Source organism: Carcharhinus amblyrhynchos, chromosome 8 (genome assembly GCF_965287045.1).
Source record: "Carcharhinus amblyrhynchos chromosome 8, sCarAmb.v2.hapA, whole genome shotgun sequence".
In the NCBI taxonomy this organism is placed as follows: Eukaryota; Metazoa; Chordata; class Chondrichthyes; order Carcharhiniformes; family Carcharhinidae; genus Carcharhinus; species Carcharhinus amblyrhynchos.
In genome coordinates, this window is record NC_137331.1 from 8,765,131 (window position 1) to 8,783,917 (window position 18,787).

Consider the following 18,787-nt stretch of genomic DNA (forward strand, 5'->3'; position numbering starts at 1 on the left):
ATCAAAATCAGACAATTCAACTTGTTGATCCAATTAACTGGTGGCCTATACATGGTCTTTTCATTATTCTGATTAGCCAAGTGTACATTGTTCTCCAAGATTCTCGATGCTAAATGGTGCTAACGAGGCCTGATGGATTCTCTGCTTGTAGCAAATCTGCAATACTGAGAGTCATTACTCTGGAAAGGGATTTGATGGGATGCGTTTGCTTTTGTAGTGTCTCAGCTGCTGAGACTGCCGACATAATCAGGTCACAAAACTGGTCACAGCCATCAACGAGAAAACACACACACACACACGCTCCATCTCTCATTATGGGGAGGCAGTATTCAGCTTCAAAATAGATCCAAACAAGAGCAAATCTTTCTCAGCGAAAATCTGCTCAATATTAGAAGAGAGAGAAAATGTTCACCCTTTACTGTTTGCGTCCTACAAGTAAATATCACGCAGTTTCAGAAAAACACGGCAATTAGAGATACAAATATAAAATTGGGACATTTGCAGTAAATTTGCAACAGCTACACTTTAATGAAATGCATTTATTTTTGGGGTGAAATTATGCAGTACAATGTTATAATGAATTGTGTGAACTCCTTTTGGCTGCTGTGTTAGTGAAGGTGACAGCCCATTTATTTTAAAAGTTTAAGATTTTCAATACAGCAGATATGCTAGTGCTTCTTCCACTCATAACACAGAGTGTAATTTCAAAACATTTAGAACAATTTCAGCAGCATTAAAAACCTATGTAAACACTCGGAATATGAATGCAAACAGGGGTCCAAACTCTAGACTATTCGCTATTTCAATGAGTCAATTGTATCTTATTTCATGGGCTCTTCTCCTGGAGCATTTTATTTCCATCTGGTGTGGGATGCTTCTGAATTCAGATTGAATGGCACAGTAGTTAGCGCTGCTGCCTCACAGCACCACAGACCCTGGTTCAATTCCAGCCAAGGGTGACTGTGTGGAGTTTGCACATTCTCCCCGAGTCGGCGTGAGTTTCATCCGGGTGCTCTGGTGTCCTCCCAAAGTTGTGCATGTTAGGTGGATTGGCCATGCTAAATTTCCCCTTCGTGTCCAAAGATGTGTAAGTCAGGTGGATTAGCTTTGGTAAATGTGCAGGGTTACAGGGGTGGGTAAGATGCTCTTTCGGAGAGTCAGTGTAGACTTGATGGGCCGAATATCCTCCTTCTATAGGGATTCTGTGGTTCTGTTAGTCCCTCAGAGGAGAACAGGAGTCAAAGAGTGGAACGAACAGTGGTGGCCTGGTTCCCTGGTTCACTCCCACTCTCCAAAGATGTGCGGGTTAGGTTGATTGACCATGCCAAATTGTCAGGGGGATGAGCAGGGTAAATACGTGGGGCCTGGGTGAGGTTGTTGTTGGTATGGACTGAATGGGTTGGATGGCTTCCTTTTGTACTGTAGGAGTCTATGAACAATGCTGCTGACTTTGATGACTTTACAAAATGAAGAATCATATGTGGTAGAATAGGGAACTAATTTGGCGATGGGAAGAGAAGATGAGATAACGTAAAGAAGAAGTTTTAGAAAATGTGGAAATCAGTGATTCAAATGAAATGCAGCAGGTCAGAATTTATTTGATGTAATTTCACTTCAATTTACAAACAGAAGATGCTGGATAAATACAGCAGGTCTGACAGCCACACACAGTTGACATTTTTAATCTTGATGACCCTGAAGAAAGGTAGGAATATAAGAAATTTTATAATTGGAAAGCGGGCGGAGGATTTGGAGCAGAATAGAAACCAGGGATAGGTCAAGCAGAAGAGATATTAACAAATTTGTCATGGACACGAGGCAAAAGAGAATGTTAATGCTGCCAATTAAGGGATGAAGTGTGCAAATAGTGGCAAAAGGTGAGATAGCAGAATATGTAAAGTATTTTGCTTTAATTACACTTTAATTTATGCTGATTTATATAGCAACTTTTACCAACACCATCAGCAAGAACCAGAATATTAAAAAAAAGGATAAAACATGTGAAATCAGCATTGCCAGAATCTGAGAAAGTGCACTAATTTGCTGCTTTTCTTATGCTGCTTTTTAACTATTGATGCTGTTAAAATTGATGTTTAAAGCTATCAAGCTATCATTTATTCATAATAAGGAGAACACATTTCAAAAACAACTGTACAAGTTATTGGCTGGCATTCTCGGCCGACCATGCCAGTGGGATTCCCTAGTCCCCGCTGCAGTGAATGGAGACTTGGCTGAGTGCTAAATGCGTCGTTCTCGTTGGCAGCGGGGCATGAGTGGCCAGAGAATTCTGGTCATTACCTTTTCAATGTAATGGATACGTGATGTCACAAAATATGCGTAGATACGGTGTAGGTCTCAGGAGAATTTTTAAAATTGCTACAAAACACCCGATAAAGTGGCCTATGATCCAGCTGTGCGTAAAACTAAGGGGTGTATCGACAGGAAACTCAAGTTTCCTGACCTTTTGCAGGGGAGTTGTGTGGGAATATACTATTACTGACGTAAGAGGGGATTTGGCAGATGTAATTTGGGAGTGGCAGAAACTGTTGAGGAAATTTACTTCTCGGGATACTTCAGTTGAATTTGCTCAGAAATAATTGATTCAGCTTTGCTCTTACAACATAATTACGTTGGCATTTTCCTGGAATGCTCTGAGACGCGGATAGTAAATGCAAAAGAAAGAAATGCATTTAACGATTAAAACATTAGAGGTGATGTGGAGGCCTGAAAGCTAGTAACAGGGAGCCGCTGAGTGGATGCCTCACACCATGAAGGGAAGGAGGTCCATTAGTGGTTTCTTACTCTCATGTACCTTCAAGCAACCAGTTTTCCAGCTGCATTTATCCATTAACAAGTCTTCTTGCTATGAATAGCCTGTGGAGACTTGAGTTTGCATTGATATAGTGTCTTCAACATTAAAGTAAAAGTCACTCTTCAATAGAAATAGGCAGGAAAAAATGTTCTGGGCCATGGAGAGCGTGGTTAGGAGTTGACTATTAATCTAACTAAAAAAGAATTTGCTAACTATTTGGCTGGCGCGAACAGGGTAGAGGGAACAATACCTGTACCTGAATGGCATTTAAATGAGACCAACAAGCTGTGTGTACCCTGCAGGGCATCCCCAGGCTACTTGCAGCAAAGAGGCTTTGAACTGAGTTGCTGCATCACCTCCCTGCTTGGTCACTAAAGGGGTAGAAGATGCAAGCGGGAGGATTAGTTAATCTGGAAAAGGAAGTCGAGAATGGAAGGAGCCACAGCAAGGCATCAATCAGGAGAACGATCAAAGTGGTGCTTGGCAGCAGCCAGTGATTTCATTGTGGGACTGGAAGAAGCACCTCATTGCTTAGCTTCACATTCAGGTAAGTACTTCTTTTGAAGACATGCCTTTTTGGTGGCAACTTGTGGTATTCTTTTAATGCTCCTCCTGCATTCAAGGGAGCTCAATCAGACTTGTGACTCACTTCATGGGTTTGAACATAACTGGAATGGAAGAGATGAAAAGGGGAAAAAATGGAAAAGATCTTTTCCTCATCTTCAGGGGAAGGGGGAGAAAAACAATGATGTTAGCTTGCTGTATATAAAGGGAAATGTTTGTTAGTGCCCATTTTAATCAACAGTGATGTGAGTCTATTTTCATGAATTAACATAAAACTTGTTATTTTAGACCACAAAGATGGGTTCTGTTAAAAACATGATGTGTAGGTTATAATTTGAGAGGAGGACGTACACATTTTCATCTCTGTAGCAGTGGTGTTAAACCTGGGCTTCTCCTATTTGTTTTTGTATGAATTGATACAGTGAGACCTCTCACTGAGCAGGCGCTTTCAGTGTTTCTACCCAGCCAATAGACTGTCTCTCGCGTGAGTGTTCTCAGCCAATCCATGCCCATGTGTGACTGAAGGAATTGTTGAAGAATATCAGGTTGTAAAGATTCCAGTATGGTGGTGACCTGCTCGCCTTTAAAAATGACTCCCCAGCAGATATCGAGCTTGTTCCAGTAAGGCCAAGGTGGTTTTGCATGTTCTTGGAAGTGCTGAATTAAATTAGGCCTTCCTTCAACGATGGTGTTCCATGGTTTCTGTAGTATATAATCCCTTGCCCTTTTTTTATGCTTCTGTGTTGCGTAAACTGTCCCAGAGAAAACTAACGGACTTGCATTCTCCAATAAGCATAAGGTGTAACTTGAAATTGTCAATTTTGTCAAAACATTCTGGACGTTTTAACGTTAGATCTTCAACGGAGGCATTAGGAGTAGTTTCTGAGGCTGATGTGCCCTGTGAGGTCTGACTGATTCCATGGATTGTCACTAATGTGAGGCCACGGAATGCTAGTATCGCTGAGCCTTTAATCTCCACGATGTAGAGTATCTGTAACACCCAGGAGGATTGGTTGTACATTCACCCCAAGGTTATTGGATCTGGCACATGGAATTAGTTGTGCACTGAAAGTTGCATAGTAGTTAGTTTCACCAGCACCTTGCATACATGTGAATGCATGTCTTTTAGAATTTTGCAAAAGTAATATTTTTCTAACTTGGTCAATAACAAATAGTTAACGACTTCCTTAGAGTCGGCAATTTAACTCTTGGCAAACATTTCAGATGGTGTGAAAGTATGTATGTTTTCGACAAGATTGATGATGTGAATGAAACCTTTGTTATCATTCTTTGTCTTGTTGTGCACATCATTACCTGTTTCTGTTTTGTTAATCACCTCATGTAGTGTTTCTTACAGAATACGGGTGCTCGTTCCTAATGCTTGAAAGCACCCATTGTATACAGTGTCTAGGAATCAGTGATGGCTCTTTATAGCTGCAAAACACTTTGTTCTAGTGCACAGTCACTGCCAGTGACCCTTTTCACCACATGCTTTTCAGAATTGCTGGAAAGATGGTACTTTCTTGGTATAAGCAGAAGGCCATTCCTTCCATGTGTCTTACTAGATGTGGATGATCATCACCAATTGGAGTTGTCCTTAGGACCCGGAAGCCTTGTCGACCTGTGAAGATCGCTTCGTATCCTTCGATACGTCCATCCTTCAGTCGTTTTTTGATGCTGTATATTTTGGGCTGGTCTAGTGGATCTTTGTGGAATGCTTCCATGGCTGTGGGTGCAGTCACCAACTCAAAAATGTTGTCTGCTGGTTCTGCTAAATGATGTCTGCAAGTTCTGCTAAATGTTGTCTGCTAGTTCTGCTAAATGTTATCTGCTAGTCCTGCCTTTGAAAAAGATCACAGTTAGTACCCTTTTCTCTACACCTGGTGATGAAGTTTTCTATGGATTCTGTAGGCAGTTGTCAAACTGACATGAACTCTACTCAGTGAATACAGAAGTTAAACCTGATTTTGAACTGCTCTTCCAATGTAGTCCATGTCTTTTGAGGATCTTTTAGCTCTTCTGCTGTTAAGCAACCCCACTCAGGTTTGCTTGTCATACACCACACATGGTAAGCCCCTTGCCCGCTGCTGGGTTAATACCAGCAGTGGTGGGATGAGGACCTTGAGTGGGCATTAAATTAATATACCCAGTGTCACCTGAGAAGTCAGCACCATAAATACTGCTTTGAAAGCAACTAATGAAACTAATGTAACTGTAATCAGAATCATCCCAAGGAAGAAACCAGAACAAGCTTATACAACTAAATCAAGATATGCTGGGCATGTGTGTGCTGGATGCACTTCTATGCTATATTTATTCCTCTGATGCTCGAGGGAAAGTGCAGTCTATGGCATCTTGATTCTACATTCCTGTTGTTCAAATGCCATCCTGCACTGAAAGGACAAGTGCCCAGGAGAAACTTGCAAGGTTTGCCTCAGTGTTGAATGTTGCCCTATTGTCTGAAACCTCTGAGTGCTTTAGAGTAATAGAAGTTTACGACAATGAAGCAGGCCCCTTGCCCCAACTTGTCCATGCTGCCCAGTTTTTAACCACTAAGCTATTCCTAATTGCTCGCGTTCATTCCTATCAGCATTTCTCTAACCCTCCCAGTGATTAAATTGAATGATTTTTCAGACTCTACAGTAGACACCCTCCTAATCTTGATTGGGAACTGTTACTGTTGTGCCGATGCTTTTCCGCAAGATGTCATCACTTTCCTTATACACAAAATCCCCGGTGACGTAGAAATGGTAAACGTGAACTGTGACTTGAGTTTTGAATCTTTCTGCTTTGATCACAAACCAGTAAGATAAGCAGAATGCACTAGATCAGTGGTTCCCAACCTTTTATATGTCACAGCACACCTCTGCATCTGTACCTCCTCTTTCCTCTGTCTCCTTCCCATACTGAAACTTTATTTTTATCTTCTCCATGTCCCCTCACCTTCTTTTTATAACCTTCCTTTGTCTGTCTCACTTCCCTCAAGGTTTTTGTGCCCTTTGAATTTTCACTTTTTGTGTGGGCACATGGAGCTTTTGTGTTCGGCTCCAAATTCTGTGGGTCTCGTGCAAGGGCCTGACCAATATAAGAAGTCTAAACCACGCAATTGCAGCTCTTTCCCAGCCAACACTTATACAGGAGGTACAAGATTTGTCAGGTCTTGGAGATGCCAGCCACAGAACTGAAGATTAAGGTCAATTTTAGTTCCATTGCATGAATTTTGAATAATTTTCAATCATTTTGGTTGGGAAAACCGCAATAGATTATGAAGTATGGAGGGATACAAACGAATGGTCTAGTTGGACCAATGAGCAGCGCAGGCTTGGAGGGCCGAAGGGCCTGTTTCCTGTGCTGTACTATTCTTTGTTCTTTGTAAGTACAGGGCTGTGGAAACACGTCTTCCAGTATCTGGCTGTATCTCTGAGGTACTTACGGCAACCTTCTCCTCAATGTGGTTCAGCATCTGTGTCTAGCTGAGCAGAGCTTGAAGAGGATTGTCCCCAACCTCTCTCGCCCCGCCACGCCACCCTCCCCCCCGCGTGCGCGCGCGCGCACACACACACACACACACACACACACACACACACACAAATGCTGTGCACACACATACATGTGCCATAGACACACACTCATCCAACAGCATTTACTGTGCACTGGAAGACAATAGAAAGAGAATCTTATTTAATTGCGGAAAGGTAACAACCTTGGCAATCACTGCACTCCGTCTTCTCAGAATTCAGTTATTGATGAAATGAGGTCAACATGTATGTGCTAGAATGCTTTGTAATTCTTGTCACCAGCTAGCTGTGAGCTCTCCATCTCTCCATCTCCAATTGACTGGGATTCAGATTTCGCTACTTATCTCCTCGGCATCTCCTTTGCATCTGTGAGCTGGTCTATTTGTGGCAGTCCACCTCCAATATCTCTCTTTTGCGCTCTTTTCTCCTACAAGGAGTGATAGGCAGACCTGAGTGACGGTGAGCTATTTGCCTGATGATGCATTTGATGAGGGTGACGCAGACATCACAATGAGTAGATGTGGAAATGGTGAAATTCATAACCAGCGAAAGCTGGGTGCTGCTAAAATTTGAAATGGTGTGATGTGAGACTGAATGAAAGAATAGAGGTTTTACACGTCAGGATGTAGATGAATCAGCAAATGGTCTCACTTTTCCCAGTCTAGTTAGGTCATTAAACTGCCTCCTACGTTGCATCCAAGAACAGGGTACAATGCTCCTGCTACTCAGCTCCACAACTGCTTCCAACCTTTTCTTTTTTGGTGAGAATCACATGTTTTTCCTCAACATTGGAAGAAACATGCCCCTTCTCCTCTGACTGTGCCTTAAAAAAGCTAGAACCACATCATGCATGCTGTCCATTGCATTGTTTAGTGATGCAAATCCCAAAATGAATTGGGACAGTTGAGTGGAGATCACAGATTGGGACTTGCTGAATTGAATTTCAGGTTATCCCCATGCAATTCCATGCAACTATCAGAGCCAGTGAGTGGAATTTTCTGGTTCCATCAGCAGCAGGTTTTAGTGGGAGCAGAAAAACTGAGTGAGATCAAAAATCAGATTCCTGCCGTCAGAAAAGTGAGTCAGAATTATCCCCTCATCGCCCTTGTGGTAGTTGATGGCCATTGAACTTTCCCACTGTTCCATGTCAGGAATGCCATTTGCATTAATTGATATGTCATGAATACTCATTAAAAGCACAACTCGCCAGAATCATGTTTCCCCTCGTAATTACATGCCACACCAGCAGGAAATTGGACTGCTCAAAGTCGCAATTGGAAATCAGTGGTGTGCTGCTCTCCACTCTCATTCACTTGTGACTGAGGTGAGTGTGGCAGTCAAAGTCTACCTCCAATAGTTCTCCAGCGATGCCAGTGTTCGCTCACACTGGTGGGTGTACATGAGGGATGCTGCTTACCATGGCTGGACAACATTGTGTCCCACGTGTCTCAGGCAGAGCTGCACTCTAAAGCAGAGACCAGTCCGGCGTTCAGAGGGCCGGGGAGATGACAGAGACATGAAGGGTGAGGATTGGAGGGGAAGGGGGAAGAATGATAGCAGGATGGGGAAGTTGGAGTCTGACATGGAAGAGTAGAATGCAGACTCAGAAGGGGTGGATGGGATTTGATTTGCTTGAAGGAAGGGGATATACACAGATTCCAGAGTCAGAAAGGGGTGGGGGTGGTTAGTGCAGCACAAGATGGAACGATTGCACAGAAACTCATGGAGCAGGAGGAAGGGAAAGGGTCTTGAGGCCAATCTTTGAGGAGCCAGAAAGCTAAGCAAAAGACAGTTAAAGGCCTTGGACTGATGCCAAAAGATCAGGATGAGAGATTAAAGGTAGTACTGGGGCTCTCTGGACTTCATAGGATGAGAGATTAGAGGAAGTCCTGGGCCAAGCTACAGGCTGCACATGGCACATGTGTCATATTCTCCATCCAAGGAGGGGCAAATCACCTCTGTAGGTAACCGTGTATATTGGCTGAAGATGGGCAGGGTTGGGATCCACATGGGGCATGGAGACATCAACATTGATGGGTTAGGAGGGGTGGGCAAGGATGTCCACTACAATGACAGTGGGATCCGGGGTTACTGGGGTAGGCTAAAAAATCACCAAAAGGAGTTCTACCTGCACAGAATGTGGCTCCAGGAGGATCCGGGAACCCCAAACTCTGACAGGGGAGGATCAAAGCTGGTCTCAGTGTAAAAATGCACCACCACCATCTCGAGTTGCCAACGTTCTGATGCAGTTTGAAGTTGAAAATGGAAAAGAATCTGCAGGGAGGAGGCTGAAACATTGTAGCCATGGCTGAGCCCCAGTAGGAGGCACTCTCACACTGCATAGAGTAACATCATGGAAATGGAGTCTAAACTGATAGAACTTAGGAAGAGTTTATTGAGATAGTGCCATTGGAACACTTTGCCGGAAGACTGCAGGAGTCATTGGGTTTGCAATGATGACGATCAGTATAAGCAATAACAGAGGGTAATGGGAGAGTGGAAGGTGCAGCCAACCATGAAGGGAGCACAGCTGCTGGATTTGTGCATTATGACCAGTGGAAGTCTCTAACGTGCTTTCTGCAAGTAAGACCATAAGACATAGCAGCAGAATTAGACCACTCGGCCCATCGAGTCTGCTCCACCATTCAATATTTTTCTCACCCTATCCTCCTGTCTTTTCCCCATAACCCCTGCTCCCCTTATTAATCAAGAACCTATCTATCTCTTAAAGTCACTCAATGACCTGGCCTCCACAGCCTTCTGCAGCAAAGAGTTTCACAGATTCACCAGTCTGGATGAAGAAATTCCTCCTTTCCCTTAAGCCTGAGGTTATGCTTTTCCTACTAGTGGAAACATTCTCTCCACGTCCACTCCATCCAGGCCTCTCAGTATCCTGTAAGTTTCAATAAGATTCCCCCTCATCCTTTTAAACTCCAATGAGTACAGATCCAGAGTCCTCAACTGTTCCTCTTCATTCCAGGGATCATTCTTGTAAACCTCCTCTGGACCCTTTCCAAGGCCAGCACATCCTTCCTTAGATATGGGGCCCAAAACTGCTCACAGTACTCCAAATGGGGTCTGACCAGAGCCTTATACAGCCTCAGAAGTATATCCCTGCTCTTGTATTCTAGCCCTCTCGACATGAATGCTAACATTGCATTTGCCTTCCTAACTGCCGACTGAACCCGCACGTTAATCTTAAGAGAATCTTGAACAAGGACTCCCAAGTCCTTTTGTATTTCTGATTTCCTAAGCATTTTCCCATTTAGAAAATAGTCTATGTCTCCATTCCTCCTTCCAAAGTGCATAACCTCATACTTTTCCACATTTATTCCATCTGCCACTTCTTTGCCCATTCTCCTAGCCTGTCCAAGTCCTTCTGCAGCCCTCCTGCTTCCTCAATACTAACTGTCCCTCTACATATCTTTATGTCATCTGCAAACTTTGCAACCATGCCTTCAGTTCCTTCCTCCAAATTGTTAATGTATATTGTGAAAAGTTGTGATCCCAGCACTGACCCAGAGGCAAACCACTAGTCACCAGCTGCCATCCTGAGAAAGACCACTTTATCCCCACTCTCTGCCTTCTGCCAGTCAGCCAATTGTCTATCCATGCTGGGATCTTACCCTTAACACCATGGACTCTTAACTTATTTAACAATCTCCTATGTGGCATCTTGTCAAAGGCCTTCTGGAAATCTAAATAAATCACATCCAGTGGTTCTCCTGAATCTAACCTTCTTGTTACTCCTCAAAGAGTATTAACAGATTTGTCAGACATGACCTTTCTTTGACAAAGTCATGCTGACTCAGTCCTACTTTATCATGCACTTCCAAGAGCTCTGCCATCTCATCTTTAATAATAGACGCTAAAATCTTGCCAATGACCAAAGCCAGGCTAACTGGCCTATAACTTCCTGTCTGCTGCCTCACTCCCTTCTTAAACAGCGGTGTTACATTAGCTACTTTCCAGTCCTCTGGTATCTTCCCTGCCTCCAGCGATTCCTGAACAATCACCACCAATGCCTCCACAATTTCCTCAGCTATCTCTTTTAGAACCCTGGGGTGTAGTCCATCCGGTCCAGATGATTTATCCACTTTCAGACCTTTCAGTTTCCCTGGGACCTTCTCCTTATTGATGGCCACTACACTCACCTATACCCCCTGACTGAGTTCTGGCATCCCACTGGTGTCTTCCATCGTGAAGATTGATGCAAAGTAACTATCGAAGGCACCTTTCCTGACAGGAGATGAGTGAGAGACAATGCCGCGCACATCTGTACTTGTCACACTCTGTGGGAGGAGCTAATCCCCCATGGACTGGGAGAACATCCCCTGCCAGTGCCCCTGAAAATACTTTCTTTGCCAGCAGATCATTCCGGGGATTCACAAAGGACCGTTCTCCAACTCAGCGCATACATGTATCAAGGAGGTGATGGAGGCCCTGTACAGTTGAGGCTCATCATTAACACTCTAAGTTTGTATTGGGTAAAGCTAACCAGTCTGCTATATTCCTGGGTTTCACAACAATCTGTCTTCCCTGGAGCTCAGGGTGCAATCAGTTGCACACAGGTGGCTTTGAGAGCTCAATATTGGCAGCCTTGGTATTCATTAACAGAAAAGGGTTCCACTTACTAAACATTCAGCTGGTGTGTGGCCATCAAAACCAAATCATGCATGTTTACACCTGCGAGTTCCCATGACTTGTACATCTTGAGGCACTCCCAGGTGTCTCAAATGTTCGAAGGTTCGCAGTACTGACCGAGCTGGCTAGTGATAAGGGGTACCTGCTGTAACAATGGCTTGTGACACTCATGCATTGTCCTCAAAATGTCTCTGAGGAAAGGGCACGTAGTTTAGCAAGAGCCATCATTGAGCAGATCATTGACATTCTATAAATGCATTTCAGATGTTTGGATCTTTCTGGTAGTGCTCTGTAGTATCCTCCAGAGAGGATTTCCCATATCGTGGCCTGTTTACGCCCTGCACAACCTACGTTTCAAAGGGGAGATCATTTGCCAGAGGGAAAGGTGGAGGCAACTGAGAACTCCTCAGGCAATGAAGAACTGGAAGGGCAGGAAGCTGAAGAGGGCAATGATGGGAAGTCTCTGTCTGATGATGCAATTGAAACTGCAAGATCTGGAAGATGTGCCCATGACACACTCGTTGCCACAAAGTTCCAGAGGTGTAAAGTGCAGACAAAGGTACCAAAGCATATTTCCCTTGTCCCCTGGTGGCATGTCAGTAATGATCTGAAAAACCTTTTGACCACCAGCCCTCATGTTTCACCAGACCCTAATCTTTGGAAAGGTCAGCAGTCAAAGCTGTATGGAGCTGCTCTGGCTGGTGAAAAGCAGCACACCAGCACAAAGCCTCATCAAGCAGACTTGATGCAGTCATAGCCTCCAGAATGAGATACTTCTCGGTGCCACAAAGGTGCACATATAGCTGGAAAGACCATCATGGCTGCAGGTTATGTGCTTTGGCATAAACAATGAAGACAGCTATTGATAATGAGTCAACACAAGTGATAACCTGCAATACGGTTGCGCACACATAACTGCATGGTGTCTTTTAATATCAATCCCTCAGGCAATTCGCAGTTGTTTTCAATAAAGAGATGCCATCTCCCTGACAGTCTACAAGGGATGTATAACTAACGTAAGTCAGTTAGATATGAATCTGAGGTTCACAAAGAGAGGCAGTCACAGAGTAGGAACTTGGGTCACCGTCACAATAAGAGGTTACATTGATGCACAATACACAGTGCATTCAAACGATGAGACTATTGTCATGAACAGGAAATGTATTTATGAAGGTGCGTGATGTATACAGTGAGTAACTCAAAAAAGAGTGATATCAAGGTTTCTTAATCTTTCTAATGCTACTGCTACATGTATATGTATCCCTGTCATCCGTAGTAAAGATGGAGGCAGCCAGGTCACTGCAATACCTTATTGTCCTTGATGACTTTGGCGGGCATCCTCCAGAGGACTGGGACCTGGAGGTTCCAGACAGCTTGGGTCTCCTGCTGTAAGGCAGGTGCACACGCCTTGATCTGTGGAGCTGGAGGGGTGGAGGTGGATTTACAGGCAGAAGGGATCAGCTGAACACTCTCAGAGTCACCTGAGTGAATGTCCCATGGGTCCCTGCCTGACTGTTTGAGAAGGGGCAACTGGAGGGTGGTCCAGGTTCCCTGTCCCCATCTTGCCTAGTCATTGATGGATCCCACCAATGCCTGTAACAATGGACTGAAGATCCAAGAACAAATCCAGCAGAACCTGCTTCAGCCAACATCTCCAAGGTCTCTGCCACCTTTCCCATGGAGACTTCAAGCACTCATGTCAGAGCCACAACATCAGAGAAATGCAGACGGACCCCTCCTCCTTTGTTCTGATCTGTTAACTGCCACTTGCTGATGTTCCGCCTCCACCTTCTTTGCATCTGCAGCAGATTTGAGACAGCCGCTTCCAGAGACTCATCATCTGACTTGGCTTCAGCTGTTCTCCACCAGTCCTCCAAGTTGCATGGACCTGGGCCGTCACTGCCTCCAACTGCTGCAGAAATGTGTCAGTGAACTGTTTGCCAGAATGTGAGCCTAATCTAGATCCATGGCCCACCAGGGTGGTATGTTCTATGCTGGTGGAGGGTGTATGTGAACACTGTAATGCTTTTCAGCATCCTCCTCTGAGGTGACCAGTGGGCTTATGCTGCCTGCGTTGGTCTAACTTGACCTGCTGTTGCTGCCTGCATGAGATTTAATTCATGAACTGATTCAACATAACATTGCATATCTCTGATTATGAATGAGGATGTGATCAACTCATTGAGGACTCATTTATACTAGATTGCTGGAGAGGGCCTGCCTTCTCAACCTTGCCCCTCACCTGAGGTGAACTGAACTTCAGAGTAAATCACCACCAGTCAGCCAATGGTCATCTGGGACTATAGGGACTTTACTGCAGTGGCATAGTGGTTAGCACTGCTGCCTCACAGCACCAGGAACCCGAGTTCGATTCCAGCCTTGGGTGACTGTGTGGAGTTTGCATGTTCTCCGTGTCTGCATGGTTTTGCTCCAATTTCCTTCCACAGTCCAAAGACGTGTACGTTCAGGGGATTAACAGGTTGAGTGTGTGGGGTTGTGACATTGAGGTAGGGGGAGGGCCTGGGTAAGATACTGCATCGGTGCAGACTCAATGAGCCAAATGGCCTCCTTCTACAATCTCACCTTCACCACAGGAGCAATCTCAGTCCACCCTGCAATCCTCCCCAAATTTGGACATCTCCTGGATGTTGTCTGTCCCTCCTCTAGCCTGTGTTCTGTCTCTTGTTGTTGGCAGTCTTGGCCTGCATGAAGACAAATGGGTGCGATGTGTTGAGAGAGCTGGAGCAGAAGTTGGGAAGCTGAAGGTGCTGTTTATGCAGGATGAGAGATGAGATGCTGGTGAATTGGGTTTCAATGATGATATCTCTCCCATTAATATTGTGCGAGATCCCTGAGTTTATGACACTTTGAATGTATAATGCCATCATGAGAGCGTGAGTTTGAAGTGAGCTGACTTATCCTGGTGGTGCAGATGAGATCATTCATCTTCTTCCTGCACTAAATGGCATTTTCCTGGTGGCCGCCTGTGAAAAAGACCTCCTCTGCCTCCACTTTTCAGGTTGGTGGATCTCCTGGATCCATCCGCAGAAAAAAAAAGAAACTCCCAGTGCTGGTGGACAATCTCCAGACAGCCATGGCTAAACCTTGACGCACTCATCTTGTTTCTTGGAGCCATCTCTGGGACTTACAACCACGCAGCTGGGTTTCAGAGAGTTTGGCCGTGGTTTAAATATGGCACTTGTTGCGTCAACCCTACGAGGTGATGGAGAGCGGACAAATCAGTGCCCACTCTGCCACGTGATTCAGTTCGCCTGTGCATAATTACTGAGTTTCAAAGAAAAGAGTGAGTATGAGAATCTGACCTGCCAAGCAGTGCCAATCACTGCTAATCCCTGCCTCTTGCCCGCTCGTCACCACACTTAATCTCCAAAGCAAAAAATTCTGTCCATGTTTCTGTCACAAACAAGTTTCTTGTATCATTTTAGGAAACAATTATTGTACAATTCTGTAACAAAAAGTCAATATTTAGTCCAACATAAAACAATCAGATAGAGAATGGTTTGCCCTGCCAAAAAGAAACAGCCACTTGTAGTGTCCAGTTCTGTTAATCCAGTTATTTATTTTGACAGTAAAACTCAGAGAGAAAGTGATATTGAATTTCTTGTTTTTGCCGTTTCTTATTTCTACTTTTCCTTATTATAGATAATTGGAACAATCCCTCTGATGTCAAACCCAACTGTGTCGCCCAATCAAAACGCAAGTGGGAATCCAGGCATCCAAGTGCAACCAATCACCCCTCAGCTTCTGACCAATGCACAAGGTCAGATCATTGCCACGGTGATTGGGAATCAGATTTTACCGGTCATCAATACACAGGGAATCACACTGTCACCTATAAAACCGGGCCAGCAGGTAAATAACTTCCTTCCACGTTACAGTTCACTTGACTGACATAAGCCATATCAAACCAGAAAAAGGTTTTTGCCTATAAAATAATCTGCTGCACCAATTTATATTTTAACACGAAGGTTCAAGGCTGTCCAAGGAGTAAATAGCTGTTCTAGCACATCTGCAAAATGCCACCCATCCTCTCGGAACAATATTCAATCAGCCAACAGGACCCATCTGTTTATAAGATGAGCTCTGAAGCAGTAATAAAGATTCACACAGTGAAAATAAGAATGGTACAAGCCTGGGTTGAAGTAAGGGATGACTGCGCAAGTAGATCTTACAGTGATGTCACAAGCAGCAAATGTTTGGAGATCCCTGACCTGTGTGATGTTTTGAATGTGTAATAACATTATGACAGCATGAATTTGGAGTGTGCTGACTTACCCTGGCAGTCTGGATGAGATCATTCATCCTCTTCCTGCACTGGACGGCATTTCCCTGGTGGCTGGGAAATTATGATTATGGTTAGGGCAACAAATGAATTTGAAGTATCAAAAGTTTTTTGTTAAAAAGACAAGTTCAAAAGTCTGTTGACAATAATGATCTTAAGGGTTTGATAACAATCCTCTAGTTTGTACATATTTTAACATTCACAGAGACCAATTTGCCAGGTTGTGTTATTGTCATGGAGGTAGTGATTGAACCATGAACTTGAACCTGGTGATTCATTAAAGGTAGTACAGAGAAATGAAGTCCATGTTGGGATAAAATTATAAATATATTGGGTATATTTGGATGTTTTCATTGTCTGTGATGATGACCAAATTATGTTGATCTATGATCAGATTCCATCGCAGTCATGGTACAGATGCTAAGATTTTCAGTCCCATGATTTCCCTCGATTGCTAGTTACCTTGAGCAATGTTGTCCAATACAAATTGTTGACTAACTATGTACTCTAACTATGGAGACACTGTTTTAATCATATGCACTGATTTTAAACACATTCAATACACTATTTCACATGAGCATATTTACTTGGCAATTCACCCACTATTTAGAAATTGAGGCATGATCTACAAAGATGAGCAGTTTGGGCACCCTATCCAGTGGAAGGCATGATGATCTGTATGTTAAAACTTCACTTGGCTAGTTTTCTGAAATAGGCCACATAAGCTTCCTACCAGGAAGGCTCCACAGTCGTGCACTAGAGGTATGACTTGGACAGTGATGTAAAAGAGTTGATATCAAATCATCTGCCCGATATCCATCTCTTCTGATTTTAATTTCCAAAAAAATTCAGCAAAAAAAAATCAGGTGGCTGATCAGGTGTCACTCAGTTTATGTTCTCAACCAAAGGCAACATTTTTCTTATTAATTTTAAATCTATGATACTATTAAATTCCAAATATCTCAAATCCTTACATATTGAGCAGCATGGTGGCACAGTGGTTAGCACTACTGCCTCACAGTGCCATGTGACCCAGGTTCGATTCCCAGCTTGGGTCACTGTCTGTGCAGAGTCTGCACGTCCTCCCTGTGTCTGCGTGGATTTCCTCTGGATGCTCCAGTTTCCTTCCACAAAAGATGTGCTGGTCAGGTGCATTGGCCATGCTGAATTCTCCCTCAGTGTACCCGAACAGGCCCTGGAATGGGATTTTCATAGTAACTTCATTGCAGTGTTAATGTAAGACTACTTGTAACACTAATGAATAAACCTATCCAAACTTCCTGAAAAGCAAGAAAACACTATCTTTAATTACTGTTGCCTCATTGTTATGTTTCTTTTAGCTGAATAACTGCAAATGAATTAATACATGCATTTTAACTCTTTAAATGGCCCAAGGCTTCATGGCGCAGGCCAACAAGACAAAAAACTTGGAAGCCACTGTGTGAAATTCAGAAATAAGCAAATAAGAAAAAAGTCCACAAGGGGTTTTGAACCAGTTGGACTTGAATAGAGCCAACATTTTGAGAGACAGACTGTCAGAGGTCTGGGTTGCTTGCGGCCCACAAGTGCAGTTTGGACAGGCCTGGTTTACACATCGATTGGAGATGTAACAACTTTCTCAGTTTGAAGAATATCATCCAAACTCCTCAATGAACTGCAGTTTCCAAATGCGTTCTTGTATTGTTTATTTAACAGCCAGAATGCTTTTTTTCATAAAATGAAGTTGCTATTCAGTATAATAAAGGCCATCCCATTTCAAGTTGGCAGTGGATACTTGAGATTTTAATCATGTAGTTCACATCGCCAAGATACTGTGTTATTTCATAGGCAGTTCCAGAGACACAGCAGCTCTCTACGCATTGTAGTGTAACATAAATAACAACAATTGGCCATGTACGGTCTCACCGCTAATCACAAATATCTGTTAAAATCTACCCATTGCAGTTACTGTTTGACTTGTCAATCTGAAACGTTTCTTATGCTTACAGTGCAAAGACATGGAGATAAATGTTTAGATAACATTGAACAATGAATTGTTTTTGGAGTGTTAACTGAGGGTGTATGGAAATTAGAGGCAATTTTCACACCTAGTTATGCAAACTAGGCAACAGAATAGGCGAAATACAAGCCACTTAATTCAAGTGCCTATGTTCAAATTTGTACAGTAATAAGTAATAAGATTTCACATTTTCCACTGGCTGCAGGTGATCCTTGTGAAGTGAGACTGGGTCTCAGTTCAGTTACTACTCGCTGTGAACTCACAGCACAAAACTCAGTAACTGTGGACCTCAAACAGAAAAAGCCTATGAAATGGACAATATAATACAGCAGCAACAGTGGGTACTCTTCTGAGGCTTTGGCTGAGGCATGTTGTTAGAGAGCAGTGATCTCATTACCACACCACCACATTCTCACCCCCCACCCCACCTTGCCTCTATTTGGCCAGGTTGCTCCACCATGATTCAAAGGGTGAGATCTTGCTCCCACCTCAGAGGAAGTCCCCCTCTGAGAGCTGTTGGCTAATCAAATAGTTACCAGTTTTCTAGTCACAGCAGGGCCACCTAGTGCAGTAGCCACTGTTGGGTCTACAAGCAGTCCCAATACCAAGGAACCATGGATCTAAAGACCCAGGTGAAGTCTTGGGGCAGGCTCGCAAGCCCCAATGTGGGAGTTGGAGGGGCTGGATGCAGGAGGACAGAGGATGAGAAACACGCAATGGGGGAATATCATGGTGGGGCTAGCTTCCATTGGGCACAGGTAGGACTTCCCAGCCCACAAAGTGGCCACTGGGTGGCTTCACCATTTGGTATCAGCTCCTCTGGCTAAAGGCCTCACTTGGCCCAAGGATGTGGGCTGCCCAACACCCCAACCCCTAACTGATACCAATAAGCTTCAGATATGATGCCCCCCTCATTGCCCCATTTTTATGGGCCATTATAACTGCCA

General features: G+C 43.9%; 1 protein-coding gene across 1 annotated transcript in view; it reads left to right on the forward strand.

The window, feature by feature from the left end:
* pou6f2 (POU class 6 homeobox 2) overlaps positions 1-18,787 on the forward strand; it is a 534,150-nt gene that overhangs the window by 454,475 nt on the left and 60,888 nt on the right. Inside the window, exon 13 of the mRNA XM_080193619.1 lies at positions 15,202-15,411. Within this exon, the coding sequence (XP_080049745.1) occupies positions 15,202-15,411 (210 nt within the window). The remainder of the gene's footprint in view (positions 1-15,201; positions 15,412-18,787) is intronic.